Here is a 22,211-nt window from a genome sequence, read left to right as displayed (position 1 = left end):
ATGAGGAAGATGGGCATCCTGCCCTCCTGTTGCCTTGATAATGGGCAGTTCCATAAGCCAGCCGCAGTGTGCATGCCTGAGTTACATCAAGGATGAATTACAGTTATGGGTTCTTTCCAAGGAGTGAGGTCTCCAGCGGGGTCCCTCCTCTCTGCCCCACCAGTGTAAGGACATGGCAATGGGACCTTCTCTGAATTGGTTATAGGGTGCCCTCCCCTTGGAGGTCTGGCTGGCACCAAGACGGGCATCTTTTTGGCACTATGACGTTGGACGAAGGGTATTGCCATTATGCTAACTAAGGACTGGACAGTGAGTTCTGTTAAAATAACAGTCTGGCCTAACTTGGGAAGAAAACTTTGCTGTTGCCTCAATGCAGGGTTCTGGTTGAACCCATAAGAGGACCCCAGCAGTCTTTTCCCTTTCTTATTGTGCTTTAAAACAAGATGGCAGGGGTCGGTTGGACAGACGGAAAGGAAGAGGACTTTGCTGGGTGGAGTTTGTCCTCCCTACCTGCTATTGAGATAATTCTCCCGATTTCATAGGAACAGAATCATACAGTCTAGGAAATCCACAGCTAAAGGCAGCCCTGGCCTCAGTCTAAAAAGCTCTAGTGTAGGAAAATCAACTGTGTTCTGCATTTATGCTCTGTATTTCTTGGATATATTAAGCTGTGTGTGTTGGTTTTAATGTCGCTTGCTGCTTGCGTTTGAGTTAAAAAGTGGGCCGTTAACTCCTCAAATGAATAAACAATGCACTGCAAAAGCAACAGCTGCACGGTGAGAGTGGCAGTTAGGATAATGACGACTCACTGCATTTCATTCTAGCACCTACATTTCCCCCCCACCTTTTCAGGAAAAGGGGTTTGCCACCTTCCTTCATGCGTCTTTCTCCCAGCCATTGCAGGAGAGGAAAGCATGGCAGCGGAGGGTCCACGCAATGACCGGCAGCCTGCTTGGGCTAGAGAGATGGGGAAAGCCAATGGTTTCCACATCCCCCGACACAAGGAGACATGAGAGAGGTTCACCAGGTCTCCAGGCTCCGTCTTGAGACTTAATGAATCATAGAGTTGAAAGGGATCCCAAGGGCCATCCAATCCAACCACTTTCGGCCATGCAGGAACACACCATCCAAGCCCTGCCTGTGATAGATGGCCGGCCAACCTCTGTTTAAAAACCTCCAAAGAAGGAGACTCCACCACCTTCCAAGGCAGCATCTCCTATTATTGAACAGCTCTTACTGTCAAGAAGGTATTCCTAATGTTGATGTGGAATCTCTTTTCTTGTAGTTTGCATCCATTGCTCCTGGTGATAGTCTCTGGAGCAGCAGAAAACAAGCTTGCTCTCTCTTCGGTATGACCTTCCTTCAAATATTTAAACAGGGCTATCATATTATCTTTTAACCTTCTCTTCTCCAGGCTAAACATACCCAGCATCTCCCTTAAGTCTCTTCTCAGAGGGCTTTATGGTTTCCAGACTTTCCATCATTTTAGTTGCCCTCCTTTGGACATGCTCCAGTTTCTCAACATCCTTTTTGAATTGTGGCGCCCAAAACTGGACACAGGATAATTCCAGATGAAGCTTGACCAAAGTATAATAGAGTACACTATTACTGTTATCAAACTGCTCTTATGATTTAGAAATTTTTCTAACGTTCAGACAATTCTGCGTCAACTCTGCATTTAGACAACTCTGCTGCTTCTTTCTTGGCCTGCATCCTGCCCTCCGAAGCAACGGAGAGCATGCTTGCTGCATCATTTGCACAAAACCCTTCCAGATTTTGCCTAAATGTTTAGGACTGCAACCAAGTCTCTGCTCAGTCTTCTCCAGGCTAAGTGTATCCAGGCCCATTTAGATATTCCTTGTAGGCATGTGTGTATCTCCAAGTCACCTGTTGACTTATGGTGACCCATGAATTTCATAAGGTTTTCGTAGGCAAGGAGTCCTGAAAAGTGGTTTTACCCATTCGTTCCTGAGAAACAGAGCCTACATCACTTGGTATTTGTTGGCAGTCTCCCTTCCAAGTCCTACCCAGGTCTGACTCTGTTTAGTTCCAAGATCAGACGAGATGTGGTGACTTTAGTTGTTGTTGTTGTTATTGTCAACTGCCCTGGAATCGAACTGGACTCCTGGTGACCCTATAGATGAGATGCCTGCAAGACCTCTTGTCCTCCACTGCTCTGACCAGGTCCTGCAAATTCAGGCCAATGTCCTCCCTGACTGAGTTCATCCATCTGGCATGTGGCCTTCCTCTCTTTCTACTACCTTCTACCTTTTCTAGCATTGTTGTCTTTTCCAGTGAGTCCATCCTTCTCATGATGTGGCCAAAGTACAACAGCTTTAGTTTTGTCATCTTGGCCTCTAGGGAAAGTTCGGGCTTCATTTGTTCAAAGACCCATTTGTTTGTCTTTTTGGACTTCCATGGTATCCTCAGCACTCTCCTCCAGCACCACATCTCAAATGAGTTGATTTTCTTCCTTTTGGCTTAGGTCAAAATCCAACGTCTCTTTTGCGTAGTGCAGACCTCTGGTGCAGAGTTGCATATTGTGCTATGAAGCCCTTACATTGAATTGTCATGTTGAACAACTGAGCCAATATACATGATGCGCAACTGCATGCAGTATGGCTCCTTATACAGTGCGTATCCTTGCAATCACATTGTCCAACATGTGCAACTCTTCTTCTGCAGCCCTGAAATGATTGCATCCCTTTCACATGAGACAAAAATGTGCAGCCACTTCCATCCGGGAACCTAAGCCTACACAACACACACTAATAAGATTTGTGTGTCCACCTCTGACCTAAAATGCATTGCTTCCGAACATCAAGTGCCAAGCTCCTCTGCCTATCTTTGTTGGCCTTTGGCTGGGGTTCCGGTGGTCTTTGTTGCTGTAATGCCGGGCCCTTCCCACCCACCTTGTCCCCCCGGGAGAGTTATTTGCCCTGTGTGTCTCAGAGCAAGGTATTTGATCGGCCCCTTGGCTCCTTCCCTTTTAACACCTTGCACCTGCGGGGCCTCCTTGCTGCTCAGCTGCACAGAGGAAAGCTCCCCTGATTCCTGGAGCTAAGAGAAAGTGGAGACGCTGAAAGGCGTTAAGGGACATCACTCACCCAAGTAGCATTCCCTCGACTGGATATGTCAAACACGAAGGGCAGATCAAAGCCGGGCAGGAAGGAACAGAGAGCCCCATCCCCTCCGGAAAAGGGGTTCAGCCCTGAAAAGAGGATGGTGGACTCAGCCTTGTTCCCCAGAGTGACCCATGGGCCAGGTGTTCGCAGGAGGAGGAGGAGGAGGAGGAGGAGGAGAAGGTGGAGGAGACCATGCTGAGGAGGAGGCAGGGACACCAGCATCCCCATCACATCCGCAGCCTCTCCCTCTTTCTCTGCCAGGGGCAACTTGGAAGGCCATAGCTTTTCATCCGGAGGCTTGCCCACCCCAGCCACCTCCGGCTGGACGACGAGGACTGTTTTGCTCCTCGAAAGGTGAATCACTGAGGAAGAGGCCAAGATGTGCACCCTCTTTGAAGAATCCTGCCCATCCTCTGGTGCAAGAGGTGCCAGTGGCCATGGATTCCTGTGGCTTTAAAGTACAGGGTATTATTATTATTATTATTATTATTATTAACCTTTATTTATAAAGCGCTGTAAATTTACACAGCGCTGTACATACAATCTTTTTAATTAGATGGTTCCCTGCCCTCAGGCTTACAATCTAAAAAGACATGACATAAAAGGAGAAGGGAAAGGTGGGGGGGGTAGTAGGCTAATACATATAAAGTACATAGCAATACAGAAAATGGTTCGATAAAACAGGCATCAAAAGAATATAAAATAGCAAGTGACAATTACGCAATTCCTGGGAACGTAGCATTAGTAGTAGCATTTACCTTTCTATATTGCTTATCAGTGATCTCAGCACTCTCAGTGGCTTCCAGTGTGTAAACCAAGTGCCCCCAACAAGCTGGGGACTCATTTTACAGACCCACAAAAAGATGGAAGACTGAGTCATCTGTCGGATACTTCGGTTGTTCTCCTCTGCTCCCACTCTTCTCCTCCACTTTCTTGGCTTCCTCTCTTCCTCCGTCATCTCCTCCTCTTTCTTTTCATCCTTCCCCTCCCTCTTGTCTTCTTTTCTCTCCCTCCTTCTCCACTCCTCTATCATCTCTTCCTTTTCCTCTTTTCCTCTTTTCCTCTTTGTCTTTTCCTCTTCTTCCTCCACTCCATCCTCATTGTGTCCTCCTTTTCTTTTTCTTCCTCTTCCTCCCCCATTCTTATCTTCCCTCTCTTCCTCCTAATTTCCTCTTTCTCCTCCTCCTCTTCCTCTGCTCTTTTATTTTTGGGAGCCTGTACAGCCCCCATAGATAGAAAAGTGGCCCCTTGACCATCCACAGTTGTCCACCCCAGCCAGGCTCCGTCCGCTCAGTAGACTCACACTCTTTGCGCTGGAAGGGACCACGAGGAGCAGCTAGTCCCACCACCCATCTTGCAGGTTGACTTTTCAGGCCAGTCTTCCAGCAGAAGGGGCCATGGGTCACCTGCCCAGGAAACGCCAGGACCCTTGTTATAGAACCGAAATGGGAAGCCAAGCATAATCCAACACTCATTCTAGGCAGCTGGTTTCAGTAAACCTAGAGAAGCACTTGGTGTAACCCTGTGGTCAGGAATACTAAAAGAGAAGGGGGTCTGTGATGGATGGCTGTTTCCTAAAAGTGAGATATTGAAGGCTCACTTTCAAACAGTTCCAAAGAGGAGGAAAAATGGGAGGTGTCTCAAGGAACCAGGTGGACGTCTAAAGAACTTTCAACCGGGCTAAAAAGATTTAAAAGGATGTCCTTTGTGGGTCTCTTCCAATTCTTTCTTTCTATGATTCAAGCCTCTCTTGAGTTGGACTTGTATGGCACTTGTGGTCTCTTCCAGCGCTACGATTCTATTACTATAATAATCCTATTATTGAGTTCCTATATTGGGAGAAAGGCGGGATATAAGATAATAATAATAATAATAATAATAATAATAATAATAATAATAATAATAATAATACTTGTCTTTTCCCAATTCTGGTTCTTCGGCCGTGGCCACACATGTGGCTTTTCCATGTAGTCGATGCACATCCTGGCTGTGAGGATGGAGGTTATTGGCCCAAATCTCCTTCATCCCTGCACTTGAAGCTTGGTTTGCCCATTCGTTTGTGCTTGGCAAGTGTATCCCCCCTCCATTCCTCCAGGAACAAATGAGTGAGAAACTGGCATTTTCTGGGCAGCCAGGAAGTCTTTGCAGTTGTACCCGAACAAGCTGTGCTATCTGGCTGGGTTGCCTTCCTGCCTGGCATCATCTTTTATTCTTTCGGGTTCATAAGAGAGAGAGAGAGAGAGAGAGAGAGAGAGAGATGGGGATGGTGGGATCCCCTCTGTGGGGAAGAATCCCAGTCGGGACCAGTCAGTGGACAGAACTTAAGGTTTGCAGGCAGAAGGTCGCAGGTCTAGTCCCTGGGATCTTCCATTAAAAGGACCTTCAGCCGGTGATCTGGGCAAGCTCTGTGCCTGTTGCCACCATACCCACCCCAAACAACACTCACAATCAAAGCATCCCCAGTGACAAATGGCCATCCAGCCTCTGCTTAAAGACCTCCAAAGAAGGAGACACCACCAAAATATCCGAGAAAGGACCACTGTCCAAAAGCCCTTACTCTCATGAGATTCATCCTAATGTTGAACTGGATTATCTTTTCCTGTAGCTTCCATCCATTGCTCCATTGTGTCTTATTCTCTGGAGCAGCAGAAAACAAGCTTGCTCCCTCCTCAACATGACATCTCTTCAAATACTCAAACAGGGCTCTCATATCACCTCTTAACCTTCTCTTCTCCAGGCTAAACATCCCCAGCAATTCCCTAAGTCTCTCCTCATAGGGCTTCAAGGTTTCCAGACCCTTCGCCATTTTGGATTAGTTGGAATCTCTTTTCCTGTAGTTTGCAACCATTGAGACTCTCTGGAGCAGCAGAAAACAAGCTTGCTCCATCCTCAATATCTGACATCCCTTCAAATACTTAAAGAGTGCTCTCATATCACCTCTTCACCTTCTCTTCTCCAGGCTAAACATCCCCAGCTCCCTAAGCTGTCCCTTGGCATGTCCCTTTCAACTCTAGGATTGTTGTCGCAGTGGAGGTGTCACGGCTTCAGTGCACCTGTGTCCAGGTGTGTCCAGCGTTGGGGTCCACCTGGAATGTCCAGCGTTTGCTCCGAGTGATAGGAGGAACTGCATGTGCGTCCGAGGTGGGAATCCAGCCTGGCTTAGACCACCGCTTACATCCCCTTCCCTCCCACCACTGTGGTCTTTGCCAGACTTTGCTTCTGGCTGCTCTGACAAAGGGGTTTAAGGGAGGGGTCTCCCCATAGGCCCCCACCCACGGTCCCTGCATCTGCTGGCATTGCAGGACCCAGCAGCCTCGGCGCCAGAGGGGGGGTGCCTTGCGGTCCCCGCCACCTTGCGCCGGAGCGCCGCTTCCCCTGTTACGCTTTGTGTTTCAGTCAGAAAAGAACCGGTGAAGTTGCTAATAATGTCTCCGGGAGAAAATATGCTACATCTGTTATGGATAGCAGTACAAAATTAGCTACTCACACCTCTGACACCCAAGATGTCTTCACTTAAAATACCCGTTGGCTTCCTTTACATAACTTGCTGATTATATTTAAAAGAAAATACAATTTTGCAATTACTCCTTCTTTCTGGTGTGCATCATTTTCTTTTTATGTTTATATATTTCTCCTTCATTAGCGAAGACTGAAGGGTGATTAGATCCCTTCAAACATTTTACAGAGGTTAAACGTTGATTAAGATTTAATTATTACTGTAAATAGCTTGGAATGACATATGGTGCAAAAACCTGACATATGTGCATTTGAATAAATGAAGTGCTATTTCCCGGGATGCAACGGGAAACTGTTTAACAGCTTCGCTGAAGGGTTATGTTACACCTCATGTTAAGACGGCTTGGATGTTACATTTTGTTGGGTTTCTGCAGCTGAAAGCTAAGAACAGTTTCTCCGGTTTTTAAAAACATTGAATATTTTAAATACCTAAATTGTTTTGCACAAATTTTTGCTAATTTGTCTAACTAGGTTAAACATTTTCAAAAAGCGTTTAGGTTTTCCCGTGTAGGTTTTCTTGCATGCTTGTGTCAGCCTTGGCACTGGAGCTAATATAGGGAATTTCTAATATATGATATCAGGAATTACTATACACACACAAATACACAAATACAAAAGGATGCAAGAGCAATTTGCTTTTTTGAGTGAACTGTTGAAGGCCAGAGGAGCAAGCTTCCTCCACATCGGAGGGGCATTTGGGGGTATCCAAAAAGAACTTGTAGTAAATGTGGAGCATTTGCAGAGGAAAGGGAAGAGGAACAGAGGAAAGAAGGAGGGTGTTGTAGGGACAGGACTATGCATCTCTTTGCTCTAAGGTGGAGGCAGCAAGGATTTTATCCCTAAGAGCAGGTATCCAGCAAAATGCAGCATGGAGCGTTGTTTTCCCAAAGTATTCCTGCAGCGCATCCTTCATTTGGAAAAGGAGGAAGGGTGCATGTTTGTAAGCATAATCCCGGTGCGTTATGTTGAACATGCACCTCATTGAGGAGTCGTCTCACACACCATCCAAGAATGCGCAGCCGCATGTTGTAATGGTGATACTTGGGGAACTGAGCTTGTGCGACCGTGAGCTAAATATGCACATTATGCTGTGACCATGCAGGTACATCCCCATGCGCAAACAAGGGGACTTGGATATGTGTTACACAACAACAGCACATCCTCCTCCTTGGTCAAGAAAGGTCGCAAGAAGGGACGGGATGAAGAAAGGCTGACAGGGGCGATGCGTCCAGGCCAGAAAATGTACAGTGGTCCCTCCGCATTCGCTGGGTTTAGGGTGAAGGACCCCCATGAATGTGCAAAAATCACAAATTAAAAAAACACTATTGTTTTCTATCAAAGTGGACCCCTCTCTAGGAATCTCCAGGTCCTCCAATGCAACTCTGTGGTCAACGCTTGCTTGAAGTTGATCATAGAATCATGCTGGAGGACCTATAAATGCCCAGAGAAGACTTTTCTCTAAGAACTTGTAGGTTCTCCAGCACAACTCTATGATCAAGCTCTGGCAGAGGGAACATATTAATCCAAACCACAAAGAAATGAATCTGCAAAAGTCCAAATTTGCAAATGTGGAGGACCAGATGTTTTTATTTATTGGATTTAGGTGCCTTTCTCCTGAAATGGGATTCAGAAATGGGCAGATGGAGGAGGAAGAGTGGGGAGGAGGAGACGATTAGTTGACAAGGGTTGTGTAGCTGGAAATGATGATGATGATGATGATGATGATGATGATAAAAATTATCCCTTTCCCACCTCTCTTCAAGGCTCGGAGTGGGGTGCAACACATTTAAACACAACACATAAACCCACTGTTAAAATACAGTACAGTTGCCCCTCCGTTTTCACGGACTTGAAGTCCATGGTCTTGATTACTCACGGAGGGGCAGGCCCCATTGGCTAAAGTAGCATGCGCGCAGGAGTGCGCAGCCATTCAAGGCAATGGGACTTGAATCTATGCGAGTTTCCATTTGCGCAGGGGGGTCCGGAATGGATCCCCATGAAAACGGAGGGGTGACTGTATTATAAAACCAAGAGGGGAGGAGGCATTCCCCAGCCTTTAGTTGCAGCCCCTAGCCCTAGATTTTATGACTGCATCTTTCATAGTATATTATTTCTATTAACTTACGCTTTTATAGTATTGTTTTAACTTTGTACAGTAATATTTTGTTTAATTTTATAATCTTGTTTGTGGTTTTAGACTGTGCGCCGCAGGCAGGCTTTTGTTTCTATTTTGGATGGTTGTTTTCTCTCCTTTGTAAAGCGCTATGAAAAGCCTATGGCGCTATACAAATAAATGTGATGATGATGATGATGATGATGATGATGATGAAAGATTTCCCAGGCTGGCTAATAATAATAATAATAATAATAATAATAATAATAAATAAAAGATTTATTTCTAGCTTGCCCTATCACGGAGAATCCAGGTGGGTTACAACAGTAAAATGCATCCAGGTTACAATAAAAAGAATACCAGTCCCCATGCGCACCCCACATTTCTTCACCCGGTGTTGATCTAATTTCCTATCCGCGCAGCCTCTGGCTTCTTGAAGAGGCAGGTTCCACCATCATCCCTTGACATCTCTGAATGCTGTTAAGTGTCCCTCCGCTTAATGGGCTTTCTCCCTTGAGGGTCCTTTGGGTCCACCAGCGGTCCAGCAGAGTGACCCACTTGCCCCCATGCAAATCTTGTCCCCTTCCCTGAGGGGCAGTGGATTTGGCCAGGCGATGTGTCTGGAAAGTGGGTGGCATTGCCACTGGACGCCCCAGAAGGGTCAACAAGGAGCCCCTTGTGCCTTGGAAATGTGGAGCCTTGAGGTCTGTGGAGTTGCCCAGACGTTTGAGCAGAAGTGCGTTTGTGTGTTTGTGTATCTGTTACTATGGACAGGAAGGAAGGAGGAGGAGGTATGTGGGCCCCTCTTTTGCCTGGGGCTCTGGCAGGGAGCTACTTCATCACATGCCTTGCTTTAGGGGGAATAAATGCATTTGTCAGTCGAAGCTTCCTGCCGTTTGGTTTCATTATGTGGAGGTGTCTGGCCTCTTCAGTCCCAAAGGCAAGGAAATCCCAAAATGCAACCAGTATTAAAGCCCCGTCCTCTGAGCTTTGGGCAGGAGGAGCAGACAACCAGGAGCTCTTTGAAAGGGAATACAAAGGGTCCAGAAGTGTGTTGGGCTGGTCTTGGAGAACGCGATAGTGAGCACAAGGGGTGGGTTTCGCCCAAATTACTCTTTGCATTTGCCCTCATCAAACAAAGGAATTATCAGATGACAACTACTCCTCTTCTTCCTCCTGTCCTCCTCCTTTCCTCCTCTTCCTTCTCTTCTTTGGAGTTTATCACACTGGGGCTGATTTCGGCATTAAAGAGAGATTAAAGAGAGATCCCACAAATAAAGCAAAAAAGGCGAGTAATTGCGTGAATGATTATCACAAGCAATTGCGCAAATAAAGCGATATCGGAAATGCATTGTCGCTGAAATCCCAAAAGCAAAAAGATGTGCGATAATGCTCCTTTATGACCACTTTAATGGTGGGTTTTGTGCGACGTCATGTGAAATCATTTCACGTAATTACACAATTTCTTCCAGGATATTCATGATATAAACTCCCGATCTCCTTTGTGTGATAACACCTTTGCCTCCTCCTCCTTCTTCCTCCTCCTTCTCTTTCTTCCTCTTCTCTTCCTCCTTTTCCTTTTGGTGCCCTCCTGTGACTTTTTTTCTTCCCCTTCTTCTTCCTCCTCCTCCTTCTTCTCTTTCTGCCCTTCTCTGCTTAGAAAATACTCTACTACGGTGCTCAGGTACGTTCTCCTGTCCTACAGCATTAGCTCTCTCTATCAAACAACTCCAAGGTCCTCCCCAAGCTATGAATCCCAGGTTTCTGTAAGACAGAGCCATGGGGATTAGGGTTTGATCAAAGTGCTAGGACTGTGTACAGTGGTACACTATGTATAAAGGCACTCCCTGGTCGTTCAGAGGCTTTTAATACTCTTTTGTTGATGTCAGGGAAGTATACAGAGATGGTGACCAAGATAGCAAAATTTTGTGCTGCTGTGGTTAAGATCCGTGAAAATAAGCTTTTAGTAAATGGTTAGGCATGGATTTTTTTTCTCCATGGATTCAAGCGTTCACAGTTTGGAAATATGTTTTTAAATGTATAAATTCCAAAAAGGAAACCTTTGCTATTTTATATAAGGGACACCATTGTACTAAGCCATTGTGTTATTTAATTTGGTCATTGAACGCAATAAAACGATTGATTGATTCATTGATTGATTGATTGTGTACAGTGTTTATATGGATTACTTTTTGTAATGGCGTACGCTATACAAATAAACAAATTTATTATTATATTGTGTACAGTGGGCCCTTGGCTTCTGCTGGGTTTTGGTTCAGGGACCCTCCTGAACCAAAATCCATGAATGCTCAAGTCCCATTAAATGCGGCATTAAAAGTGAGATGGTAAAATGGTGTCCCATACATTATAAGGCAAAATCAAAGTTTGTGAAGTCGAAGGCTTTCATGGCCGACATCCATAGTTTTTGTGGGGGGGGGGATTTTTGGGCTCTGTGGCCATGTTCTAGAAGAGTTTGTTTCTGATGTTTCGCCAGCATCTGTGGGTTTACTTTTTGCAATATATATATATAGTATTTTCAAGCCATAGATGATTGAATCCATGGATGTAGAATCGGTGGATACGGAGGGCTGACTGTAGTGTGGAGGCACTCCCAAGATTGGACCATAAACGAGAAGTTTCTGGCAGAGAAGCTGGAAGCGGAGAGCTGCCTGAAAGGCTGCCTTGGAGCCCATTAGAGCTGTAACGTCTTTGGGAGAGGCCTTTCTCTCCTTCTCAAGTTCACTTGCTGGGAAAAGGGGAAACAGGGCCTTCTTGGGGGCTGCTCCCAGACTTTGGAACTGGCCAAGATGGCTGCCTTTAGAAACTGACTGGGATGGGCTGTTCTCTTGGTTTGTACTTTTAATACTTTGCACACTGTTTAATTGTCTTTTAAATGATTGTCTTCTCACCACCTCCGCCGACACGGAGGCCGTTGGTCCCACTCCCTTGGCGCCTCTGCTGACCTGGCTTCCTGCGCTTTTCTTTCCCACTTGGCAGATCGAGACGCTGCGCCTGGAGCCGGAGATCGCGCGTTCCACCGCCAGTAAGACCGTCGTCTACAACAAAGGCTTGTAAGCGGGAGGGGAGCTGCTTGGCGCCAAAGGGGGAGAAGAACACACGAAGAGAGCGGCTTCCTACGGGAGAAGCGAGGAAGGTGGCGAGGCAGGAATGAGTAACACAATAGGAAGCAGAAGACGAAGACGCTGCCGTAGCATCTTACCACTGCAAGAGCCAAGCACAAATTAACACTTCCCCAGAGCCAGGATCTCACCTCAGTCGAAAAGATTAATATTTAAAGTTTTAAATTAGCGACAGTAGCAGCAATAGCAGCGCAGAGGAAAGAGAGGCGCGCGTGGGAGGGAGACGAGGAGCTCGGGACAAAGACCCTGGATCCGCAGAGCTTCGCAGAGATGGTGGCCACTGGCTGGGGCGCCTTTCCCGGGGCCTGGCTTAACTTTGGTGTTGGACAGCAGCAGCTTCCTCCTCCACCACCACCACTACACAGCACTTCCAACTCTTAGGAAGTCCCACACCGTCTTTCGGCGTTGCACAGAAATCATCTCTCGGCACACGCAATTAGGAGAAGTAGAGTAGTGCGTTTTGGTAATCGTACCGCCATCGGAATGTCAGTCTTGCACAGGTAGACATGCACAGAATCAGTTCTAGACCTGTGAGACTTGGCTTTGGTTCTAAGCAAATGCCACGGTGAAGGTCCTGTTTGTGGAGGTGCTCCACCACTCATCCACCCTTCCTCTTCCTCTTCCTCTTCCTGCACTCTTCCCCATCTTCCCCAGGCCTCAGGGCTGCCTTAGCATTCCACTGAATCTCTCTCTCCTCCTTTCTTTTCCATGGGTGAATTTGCAAGTTACAGGTTGCATCTGCACTGCAGAAATAATCCAGTTTGACACCGACGTGGCTCAGTGCTGTGGGATCCTGGGAATTGCAGTTTCTGTGGGATCCTGGGAAATGCAATCGTGGCATCAGAGCTCTATGACAGAGAAGGCGAAATGGCATACAAAATTACATGGCACTGAGCCGCGGAACTTAAAGTGGAGTCAAACTGCTTTATTTCTGCAGTGCAGACGAGGCCACGGTGTTGTACTGTAATTGTGGCCGTCACTGGAAAGCCCAAATGGCACAAAACACCCATAACTGGGATGCCACTGTCCCACAGCCTGTTCTGTGCCACCCTATGGGCTTGGCAAAGAGCAGATAAGCCTGTTGTAGGGCAACATTTGTCCCTTTTAAGGGCTCTTAAAATGAATGTGAACCAGGGAGCTTCACCAATTTTTCTTCTCAAAGGAATCAACGAGTCATTTTTAGCAATTTTCTTTCCCTTGCTACAAAGCCTTTGAAAACCACAAGCCCTCGAAGCCTATGCGCAATTCAGGGACTTATTGTGTTGAAATTTGCGCATGGTTGTTGTGCATGGAAAACAGCATTTTCCATGAAGAAAATAAGATATATTTTTGTGCAGAAAATAGTATTTCTACAAAGAGGTATTTTCTGTGCAGAAAAAGCTCTTTCCTGCACAGAAAATTCTGTTGTTGTTTTTCTGCAAGTCAGCCTCATGCAAGTTTTAGTCCCAAATTACAACATTTCTAGTGTTAAGAAGCAGCTTTTTTCTGCATAGAAATTGTTTCTCTATAGAAATATTTTCTGCACAGAAAAAGGCGGTTTCCTGTGCAGAAGATACTGCTTTCTGCACAAAGCCGCCCCATACAATGTTTACTCGGAATAAGCCCCAAACTGTGAAGATTGTCATCAATCCAGAATTCCTACCTGGGTTACAGACAGTCAAAGAATACCTTTTTAACCACTGTTTCTGAAATACGCTTTCCATCCCTAGTGTGAACTCATCCTTGCTGCCTTCGGTGGGGCTGGTGCAAGAGTGACCATTGCCCGGCTGACATATTCCCATGCCAAGAGGTGAGAGGACTGCCCTGGGGGTGAGTCTTTGCTCGGACCCCCGTCTTCTCCCCCTCGTCCTGCAATGGTCATTACAGGTCTTCCCCCCAAGTCCACCTTTTGCTCTGTCCTGGGCACTGTCCCATGCAACTGACTTGTCTGGTCTCTTTCACACATTGCACAACCATAAGAGTACTTTGATACCACTTTAACTCCCATGGCTGCATCCTATGGAACTATGAGAACTATGAGAAGTCCAAGTACCCCTCTCCAAACTACAGATCCCAGCCATGGCAGCCAAAGTGGAATATTCAGGGACTGTGCATTCCTGCATGGCAGCTGGTTGGACTGAGTGGCTCTTGTGGTTTCTTCCAACTCTGTGGAGTTTATCACACTGGGGTTAATTTCGGCATCAAAGAGAGATTAAAGCACATTTAAAGCGTCCCGCAAATAAAACGAAAATGGCGAGTAATTGCGTGAATGATTATCACGCGTAATTGCACAAATAATAAAGTGATATTGGAAATGCATTGTCACTGAAATCCCTAAAGTAAAAAGATATGCATTAATGCTTCTTTGTGACCACTTCAATGGTGGGTTTTATGTGACGTCGTGCAAAATTGTTTTGTGTAATTACGAGATTTTTCCGGGATATTCACAGGATAAACTCCCGATCTCCTTCGTGTGATAAACGCCTATGATTCTGTGAAAGAACTGTTGTAATTGCATAGTGTGGATGAGGCTCCAGAGGACAGAAGCAAGCTGCTTGCAGTGACTGATTGATTGACTGGTTGATTAATTGATCGATCAATCGATCTCTGAGGAAGAGCAACCCGAGCTCCATGTTTCTTCTTCCCAGAATAGGTCCACTAATCTTTACTCACTCTACTACTGTGATATAACTGAGGGCAGTTACTGAGAAGTACAGGTTTCAACTAACTTACTGTAGATGAAATGTGATTGATTTGCACTACTGGAGAGGCTTCAGAATGAAGCGGCATATAAACAATGCTGCTGTTGCTATTGCTATTACTATTGTTATTGCTTGGGACCATGCCACAGGGACCGATGGCAATGTTCATCCCCTCTTGGCACCTTTTGGCACCCTTCTGGCCAGGTCCAAAACAGGTCAGGGACCCACCAGCAGCCCCCAACTCCAATGCAGAGGGGAGTGGGCTGCAGAACGGTGTTTAATATTATCTCATGAAAGCCTTCCATCGTATTGGCCGTGCATCCCTTAAGGATGTATGCAGTATGGATGGGGCACTTGTGGCTTCCCTGGATGGACCAGGCGGCCCTGGTGATTCATTCCAGTGCTAAGATTTCTGTGCTTTTGGATTACAACCCCCATATCCAGGGATAACTAACCATGCTGGTAGGGCTGATGGGTTTTGGAGTCTGGTTGCTTCTGAATTGTCATGTTTCCCCCACTAATATGGATGGCCATCTGTCAGGGATGCTTTGATTGAGACTTCCTGCATGGCAGAATGGGATTGGACTGGATGGCCCTTGGGGTCTCTTCCAACTCTAGGATTCTACGATTCTATGATTCTGTTTGAGCCGAAATCACCTGGGTGCTACTTTGGAGTTAGAGGGGCTTTCTTGCCATTTGCGTGAAGAGGAGGCCGCCTTCCCTTGCCATGGTGTGCCATGGGACCTTGGAGCCTGGCAGGCATGGGATTTGGCACCTCTCTCTCCTACTCAAGAGCAGGAGGTGTCAAAAAACACCCTCGACAGCACCTGATGGAGCAGCAGTGCCAGGCGGCAGCTGGCATCTTTCAAGAGGGAGCTCTGAGTATGAATGAGCTTCCCAGTTGGGCTGCTGCCATGTTGATCCCTCTTCCATTTTGAGCTGAATCTGCGCAAAAACGAATTTCAGAGAACGGGGCTGGAGGCTGCTATGTGCCCAGGCTGCTGCAAATGAGGAGCAAGGACTCCAGCGCCAGTGGGCCTGATCCTCTGAGAGTGGCCTGAGTGGCAAAATGGTGAAGGGTCAGGAAACCATAAAGCCCTATGAGGAATGTTTTAGGGAGCTGGGGATGTCTAGCCTGGAGAAGAGAAGGTTAAGAGGTGATATGATAGCTCTGTTTAAGTATTTGAAGGGATGACATCCTCAGTATGACATCCCTTCAAATATTTAAACAGGGCTATCATATCACCTCTTAACCTTCTCTTCTCCACCCTAATCATCCCCAGCTCCCTAAGTCGTTCCTCATAGGACATGGTTTCCAGACCCTTCACCATTTTAGTCACCCTCCTTTGGATACGCTCCAGTTTCTCATTGTCCTTTTTGAATTGTGGTGCCCAGAACTGGACACAGTCTTATTCCAGGTGAGGCCTGACCAGAGCAGAATAGAATGGCACTATTACTTCTCTTGATCTAGACACTATACTTCTGTTGATGCAACCTAAAATCGCATTGGCCTTTTTAGCTGCCGCATCGCACTGTTGACTCATGTTCAACTTGTGGTCTACTTGGACTCCCAGATCCCTTTCATATGTATTCTCATGCATCCCCAGCAGGCAACTGTCCAGCCTCTTTTTGGAGACATCCAGCGGAGGAGCCCCCTCCACCTCTCTAGGCCATGAGTCCCATTGCCAAACCACTCTTATTGTCAAGAGGTTCCTTCTCGTGTTCAACCAAGATCTCCTTTCCTGTAACTTCAAACCATTAGACCTATGAGGCAGCAGAGAACAGGCCGGCTTCCTCCTCTCTGTGACTGCCCTTGAGATTCAGCGCTGGGATAGACAATAAGAGTGGTTTTGACAAGGACTGGGCAGCTGTTTTAGGCCACTTCCTATGCTACCTCCCCACATCACCTGAATACCTTCTTCTCCATAGTCTCTCAAAGAACCACAGTTACAGATATGGAACCTGTCCTTCCATCGCATCACACCTGAGGTTGCTTTGTTTTGGAAGCGAAGCAGGGTCAGGCCTGCATGGAAAGCCAGACTAAAGCTTGGAGGAAAGAGTCCAACCTGAAACAATGGAGAAGCAAGGCAGCCCATTTGAGGTGGTAACACTGGATAGGTGGACTCCCAAGGGTCCATCTTCCTCTGTTCCCAAAAGGTCTTAGGGCCAACCTGGAAGAAGTCTCTGAAGTAAGCAATGCAGGGCTTAGGTGGACCCATCAGGGTCTGACTCAGAAAGAAGGCCTTTCCCCTGCACCCAAAGTGGGATTTGGTAGAAAGCTTTGGAGGGACATTCCCAAATTCTGCATTTCTTTGGGGCAACCAACACCCTCTCACTGGGTTACCCATCCTCTGGCCTCTGTGCAGAGGGGTGCCTTTCAGCCACCAGACTTACGCCTATTGTCCAGCCTTGTCCAAAGCCAGAGGAAGAACCACCAGCCCAACCATGACCAGCCTCTCTTAGGCTTGGAGCCACTTTATGGGGAGGGTTTCCCACTTCACCCCATCCTCCAAGGGCTTTGGGGAAGCTTCCCTGGGCCAGCCCTTCATGCAATGTGTCTGCTAATAGCTAATTAATTTTGTCCCCCTCCTCCTCCTCTCTTTACTCTCTTAATGTACAAAAGGAGCCTCAGATCTGCGAGAGCGGCGACGGCGACGGCCGCTTTGGTGTTTTATCATTTCCCATAATTGGGGAAGGAAAGGCGGGGGCGAAATAAGGCGCCCATGCCACGTCGGTTGCTCACCTCCGCAGCTCATAATAATGAGATGATCATCTCATGCAGCCTTTAATTAGGAGCCGAGCAGTTAATTGATTTCTTGGGTATGTTAATTAAGAAATAATGAGGACTGTGCTGTAGCAGAACGAGGAGGCCAAGGACCCTGGACCCTCCCCGGCCTTCGCACCGGGCTGGAAGGGGGCCAGGTGTCCAGGGAAACTCTCCACTCCCAGGAGGAGTGGGCTGGGGTTCCTCCCTTTGGCCTCGTGCCCCCCAAGTCCCATTCTTCCTCCAGGGAGAAGTATGGAGGATGGGAAGTAATGGCTTGCGAAACACTTCTTCCTCAAAGGAGAGCTGTGTTGAGAAATAATGGCCTGCAAGACTCTGAGGACCACACCACACCTTGCAAGGGGACACAACCATGATGTGCCATGATGGTGGTGGTGGGACTCAAGCCACTCAAGGCCACTGTCGGACCTTGTCCTGGGTGGGGACCGGCTTGAGTCCCACCATCACCATCATGCCACCTGGTTGTGTTCCCTTGCAAGGTATGGTGAGATCCTCAGAGACTTGCAGGCCACTGGTTGCAGTAGCCCACATCCACAGGTGGACCTAATTTAGCACCACGTGAATACCACTGTTGCACAACTTTTGATATACAGCCAATGCGTGCAGCTGACACCACAGTGTGTACTGTGCAAGGCACAGAGGTAGTCCGCCCTGTGAAGTATGCACTGGCACACTACTCTAGGTGCGTTATTGTGCATTTGCCATGGTTCCACGGGTGGAACTCTGCTCTGGCCACCATCAGCTGGACATAGAATCAGATAGAATCATAGTTGGAAGAGACCACAAGGGCCATCCAGTCCAACCCCCTGCCATGCACGTCCTTTGTACTTTGTCCAAAAAAGCCATTCTGTGTGCGTAGCGCAACTTGCACCTGGTTTGTCACCAACAAGATTCTGGCCAAGTGTCTTGCCCACCCATTTGCTCCCCTGTGTTGCAAATGCTGCAATGTGTGGGAAATCTGTGCCTGCAGAGATCCCTCTGCCCAGGGCAGTGCCAACATTCCTCTCTCCATCGCTCCAGTTTGCCTCCCATGCGCAACATCAAGCAGCACAAAGAGGGCAGGTTGGCTCTTGTAGGACCAGCCAGACCTCTCTCTGAAGGAGGAAAAGGCAAAAGAGTCATAGAATCAGAGTTGGAAGAGACATTGAGAGCCATCCAGGTTAGTGGCTTCCTAAGCCATTGCCCAGGAGGTGTCCTGTGAGGACATGGCAGAGGCTGGACTGGGTGACCCTTGAGCTCTCTTCCAACTCTATGATTCTATGACTCTGATGGCATCACCAGCTCCCCTTGATTTGACCAGCCAGGGCATTGGTCAGCGTGGCAAAGGCCTCTGCAAGAGTGTTGTGTTTCTAAAGGTGTAACTGGCAATATGTCCATATTCCCGTTATAACTCTTTGAGCCAACTTTAGCTGCCATGGCTGCACCTTAGATCGGGATTTGCACTTAAAGGGATCTTGTAGCACCTTTGAAACTACTTGTGTGAAAGAAGTTGTAGCGTAAGCTTTGGTAGACTTGGTTTGGTCCCTTGTAGTTTGGGGAAGCACTAGGAGCTCTAGAGGGAACCGCGGCACTTAAAGTGGAATCATAGCACTATGATTGTGTTGCCTGAAATGGTCATATGGTGGAGGGGACTTTGAATTCTCTCCCAGCAAGCATTGACACTGTATGTAGTTTGGAGCAGCACACCAGGGAATTATCCCACCCTAAACTGCAAATCCCAGGCAGTGAGAGGGGTCCTAGGGCTGTGGCTGTGTAATGTGAAGGAGCTTGTTTGCTGGGGGTTGCAGCAGCATTAGTGCTTGTGAACATACACACATGGGTCCAGCAGCTCTTCCCTCCCTCCTGGGGCGCCACAAGTAGGGATCACTTGCAGTGGGGCCAAAATAAATGTCCTTTCCAAGCAAAAATAGGAGAGGAACGGCTGAGATGAGGGGCCAGAAGGCAGGTCTTGAATGTCTGCAAGGAGGCAGCTTGCATTGTAGCGATGGAGGCCTGGAATGGTTTTGGGGGAGGACAGGGGGCTTCTGCTCTGCTGCTGCTGCTTTCCACCTGGTTCTTAAACTGAGAACTCCTTCCCAGGATTTGGGTGGGACTTGGAGGTCTTACTCCCCTTGCCTCTCTGTTGCCCACCCTGCGCCACTTGGGCTCTTCTGTCCAGTGACTCCTGGTGCCCTCATCCTAAGAGCCATCTTCTCCAATGTCCACAGGGGAAGGTGGCCTTTGGACAGAGGGGCCAGGAGACACCCACGGTCTTTGGAGAGAGGACCTCACCTCACAACTGAGGAGATACCTCCTTGAGGGACCAGCTGGGATTTCCGTCCCAAGCCAGAAAATCTCAAGGGCACGGCTTGGCCCTGACCGGCTCAGGCAGAAGAGATGCCCACATCAGGCGCTTGCCCAGGGCCTGAGCCTCCCTGGGCATCCTCCAACAAGGCTACCTGGCCACTCCAAGGGCCACGCACCTTATGGCTGCCCTTCTCCAGCCACAATTGGGAAACTCTCAAGGGAAGGCAAGGGGGGGGGGGTCTGCTCCTTTGCACTGTCACTTGTCTTCCAGCCATTTTGGAGATGGCGACTGCGCTCTCTCTCGGAGTGCGGGTACCTCGTGTCAAACGTCAATCAACTTTGAAACGTGCACAGCGTCTTTTTAACTTCCTCAATAGATTTATTGATCACGACACTTTATGTAACACTTCTAAATGTCTGGAATAAAAGATGATCCGTCTAAACCATTCTGGTCTTGTTTGCCTGTGACTCATTGTTGAGCACCAAGCGTGTGCCGCTACGGAGGCGAGGGCAAGATGAGGTTATTGCTCCCCCCAAAATGAAATTTTCCTCCAGTCCCCAAATGTCTAGCGTTGCAGAGAGTGAGACAATGCAAACCGCTCACCCTTAAAACTCCTCTTCTGTTTGCTATGTTTGCACAGCCTGAGTCCCTTTGCTCTTTTATTTTGGGCGTGTAAACTGCATTTATAAATGCTCGGTTGATGTTTTGAGGTGGCGCAATGCTGGAAATCTAAGGACGGAAGGAATTCCTGGCTCCGTAAGCCTTTTCTCTTAAGGCTTGGAAGTTTCCTGACTTCACCAAGCCCAAAGGAGAATTCCCCAAGGTCTCTGGAAGTTGCTTTTTCTTGGTGAACACAGGCAAGTTGACCCCTTCAATGGGTTTTAATCCACACTGCCAATCCCTGGCATTTTGCCCTGGCCCCACATTCCCACCCCATGGACTCTTGGTCGGTTGAGATGCTCCCTGTTAATCTTTGAGCTCACTTTTGGCCTGGCTGACCGCTCGGCCAATCAACCAGTAACATCCCTGGACAACCATTTCCCCACCAAAGGGGTTGTTTCTTTTACCCTCCTAGATAACTAATTAAAAGCGTAATCATTACCTAGATTTGGGGAGAAGAGCTGTGTGCCAGTTTAAAGGTATTTAGCAGAAGTGTGTATCTATGTGTGCATGTGTGTGTGTGTTGAAGTGAAACAACAACAGGACTGGCCTCCATGATTAATGGGGCCTCCAGAAGCCCCATGCGATGCCTCCAACATAAAGGACTTCTCCTTAGAGTCCAAGAAGATGACAAGGCTGTCATGCCCAGGTCCAGCTTCTATTTGACACTGGCAGATGTACAATTTCAGCCAGCATTTTTATGCAGAAGACCTTAGGGAGCTGGGGATGTTTAGCCTGGAGAAGAGAAGGTTAAGAGGTGAAATGATAATAGCCCTGTTTAAGCATTTGAAGGGATGCCATATTGAAGAGGGAGCAAGCTTGTTTTCTGCTGCTCCAGAGAATAAGATAAGGAACAATGGATGCAAGCTACATGAAAAGAGATTCTACTTTAACATTAGGAGGAATTTCCTGAGAGTAAGGGCTGTTCGACCATGGAATATTCTTCCTCAGAGGATGGTGGAATCTCCTCCTTTGGAGGTCTTGTTAAGTAGACCCACTTAACCTCTTGCATTTATCGACATGTTGCCTCTCCATTCAACCTTTCTTCCTCCAGGTGAGCCCTTTGCTCTTATTATTTGGGCCCTTCTTTCCACCACGTGACCCCTTTGCTTTCAGGGGACTTGCTGTCTCTCTTGGGGTCTCCAGGTAGCCTTTCCACAATTCCCTCCCATCATTGGGGTTTTCTCCAGCCTCCCCCATCACCCCATTGGTTACCTCCTGGACAGGTCCTCTGCCACCCAAAGGTCCAAGGAGGACCGAGAGGCAACCTGTGAACCCACCTGAGCCCTTTCAGGTGTGATGATGATGATGATGGCCCTCTTCCTTCCTGCCTCTCAAACCTCTCTCGGCTGACATGTCTGAGATTCCCAGGCCTTTTAGTGCTGCCGTCTTTTATCCATCATCATCCTGGGGCACTTATGCGGATGCCAGGGGAGGCCGCTCTGTTTTGAAATGGCCTCAGACTGGACATTCAATCCCCAGCGCAGGTGTGAAGCCACCCTCAGCTGTCACTCCCCTCGCATACCTGCCATACCTGGGGAGTAAACATCCCAGCGCCCAAAGTCTCTCCTCATAGGGCTTTATGGTTTCCAGACCCTTCAGCATTTTGGTTGCCCTCCTTTGGACACGGTCCAGTTTCTCAACGTCCTTTTTGAATTGTGGTGCCCAGGATTCACATCAGAGCAGAGTGACCAGATGTCCTAACCGTAAAGGACCACAAAATGTGAGCCATTACAAAATAAAAGCTAAAAACACAAATATAAATATAAAATCATGCTTCCATGCTCAAAATAGAGGACATTTGGGAATTCCTCCTGGACATGTCCTGGAAAAGGAGGATATCTGGCCACGCTGCGTCGGAGGGTAGTCCAGATGGCAAAAGCTATTACTGAGGAAGAAGAGAC

The 22,211-nt window shown here is 47.7% G+C and overlaps 1 protein-coding gene across 4 annotated transcripts in view; it reads left to right on the top strand.

Moving 5' to 3' along the window:
* Nucleotides 1–15,710, top strand: part of LOC149313327 (sideroflexin-5) — a 112,742-nt gene extending 97,032 nt beyond the window's left edge. For 3 of the 4 annotated variants that reach the window (XM_089526463.1, XM_089526461.1, XM_089526459.1), the window contains one exon: nucleotides 11,752–15,710. In XM_089526463.1, the coding sequence (XP_089382589.1) occupies nucleotides 11,752–11,829 (78 nt within the window). In that variant the 3' untranslated portion in view covers nucleotides 11,830–15,710. The remainder of the gene's footprint in view (nucleotides 1–11,751) is intronic. The other variant, XR_016281376.1, reaches the window with a different exon arrangement.
* The last annotated feature ends 6,501 nt before the right edge of the window (nucleotides 15,711–22,211 follow it).

Source organism: Sceloporus occidentalis, unplaced genomic scaffold (assembly GCF_023333645.1).
Source record: "Sceloporus occidentalis isolate IW3139 unplaced genomic scaffold, rSceOcc1.0.p SCAF_5, whole genome shotgun sequence".
NCBI lineage: Eukaryota > Metazoa > Chordata > Lepidosauria > Squamata > Phrynosomatidae > Sceloporus > Sceloporus occidentalis.
This window is presented reverse-complemented; position numbering and strand designations above follow the sequence as displayed.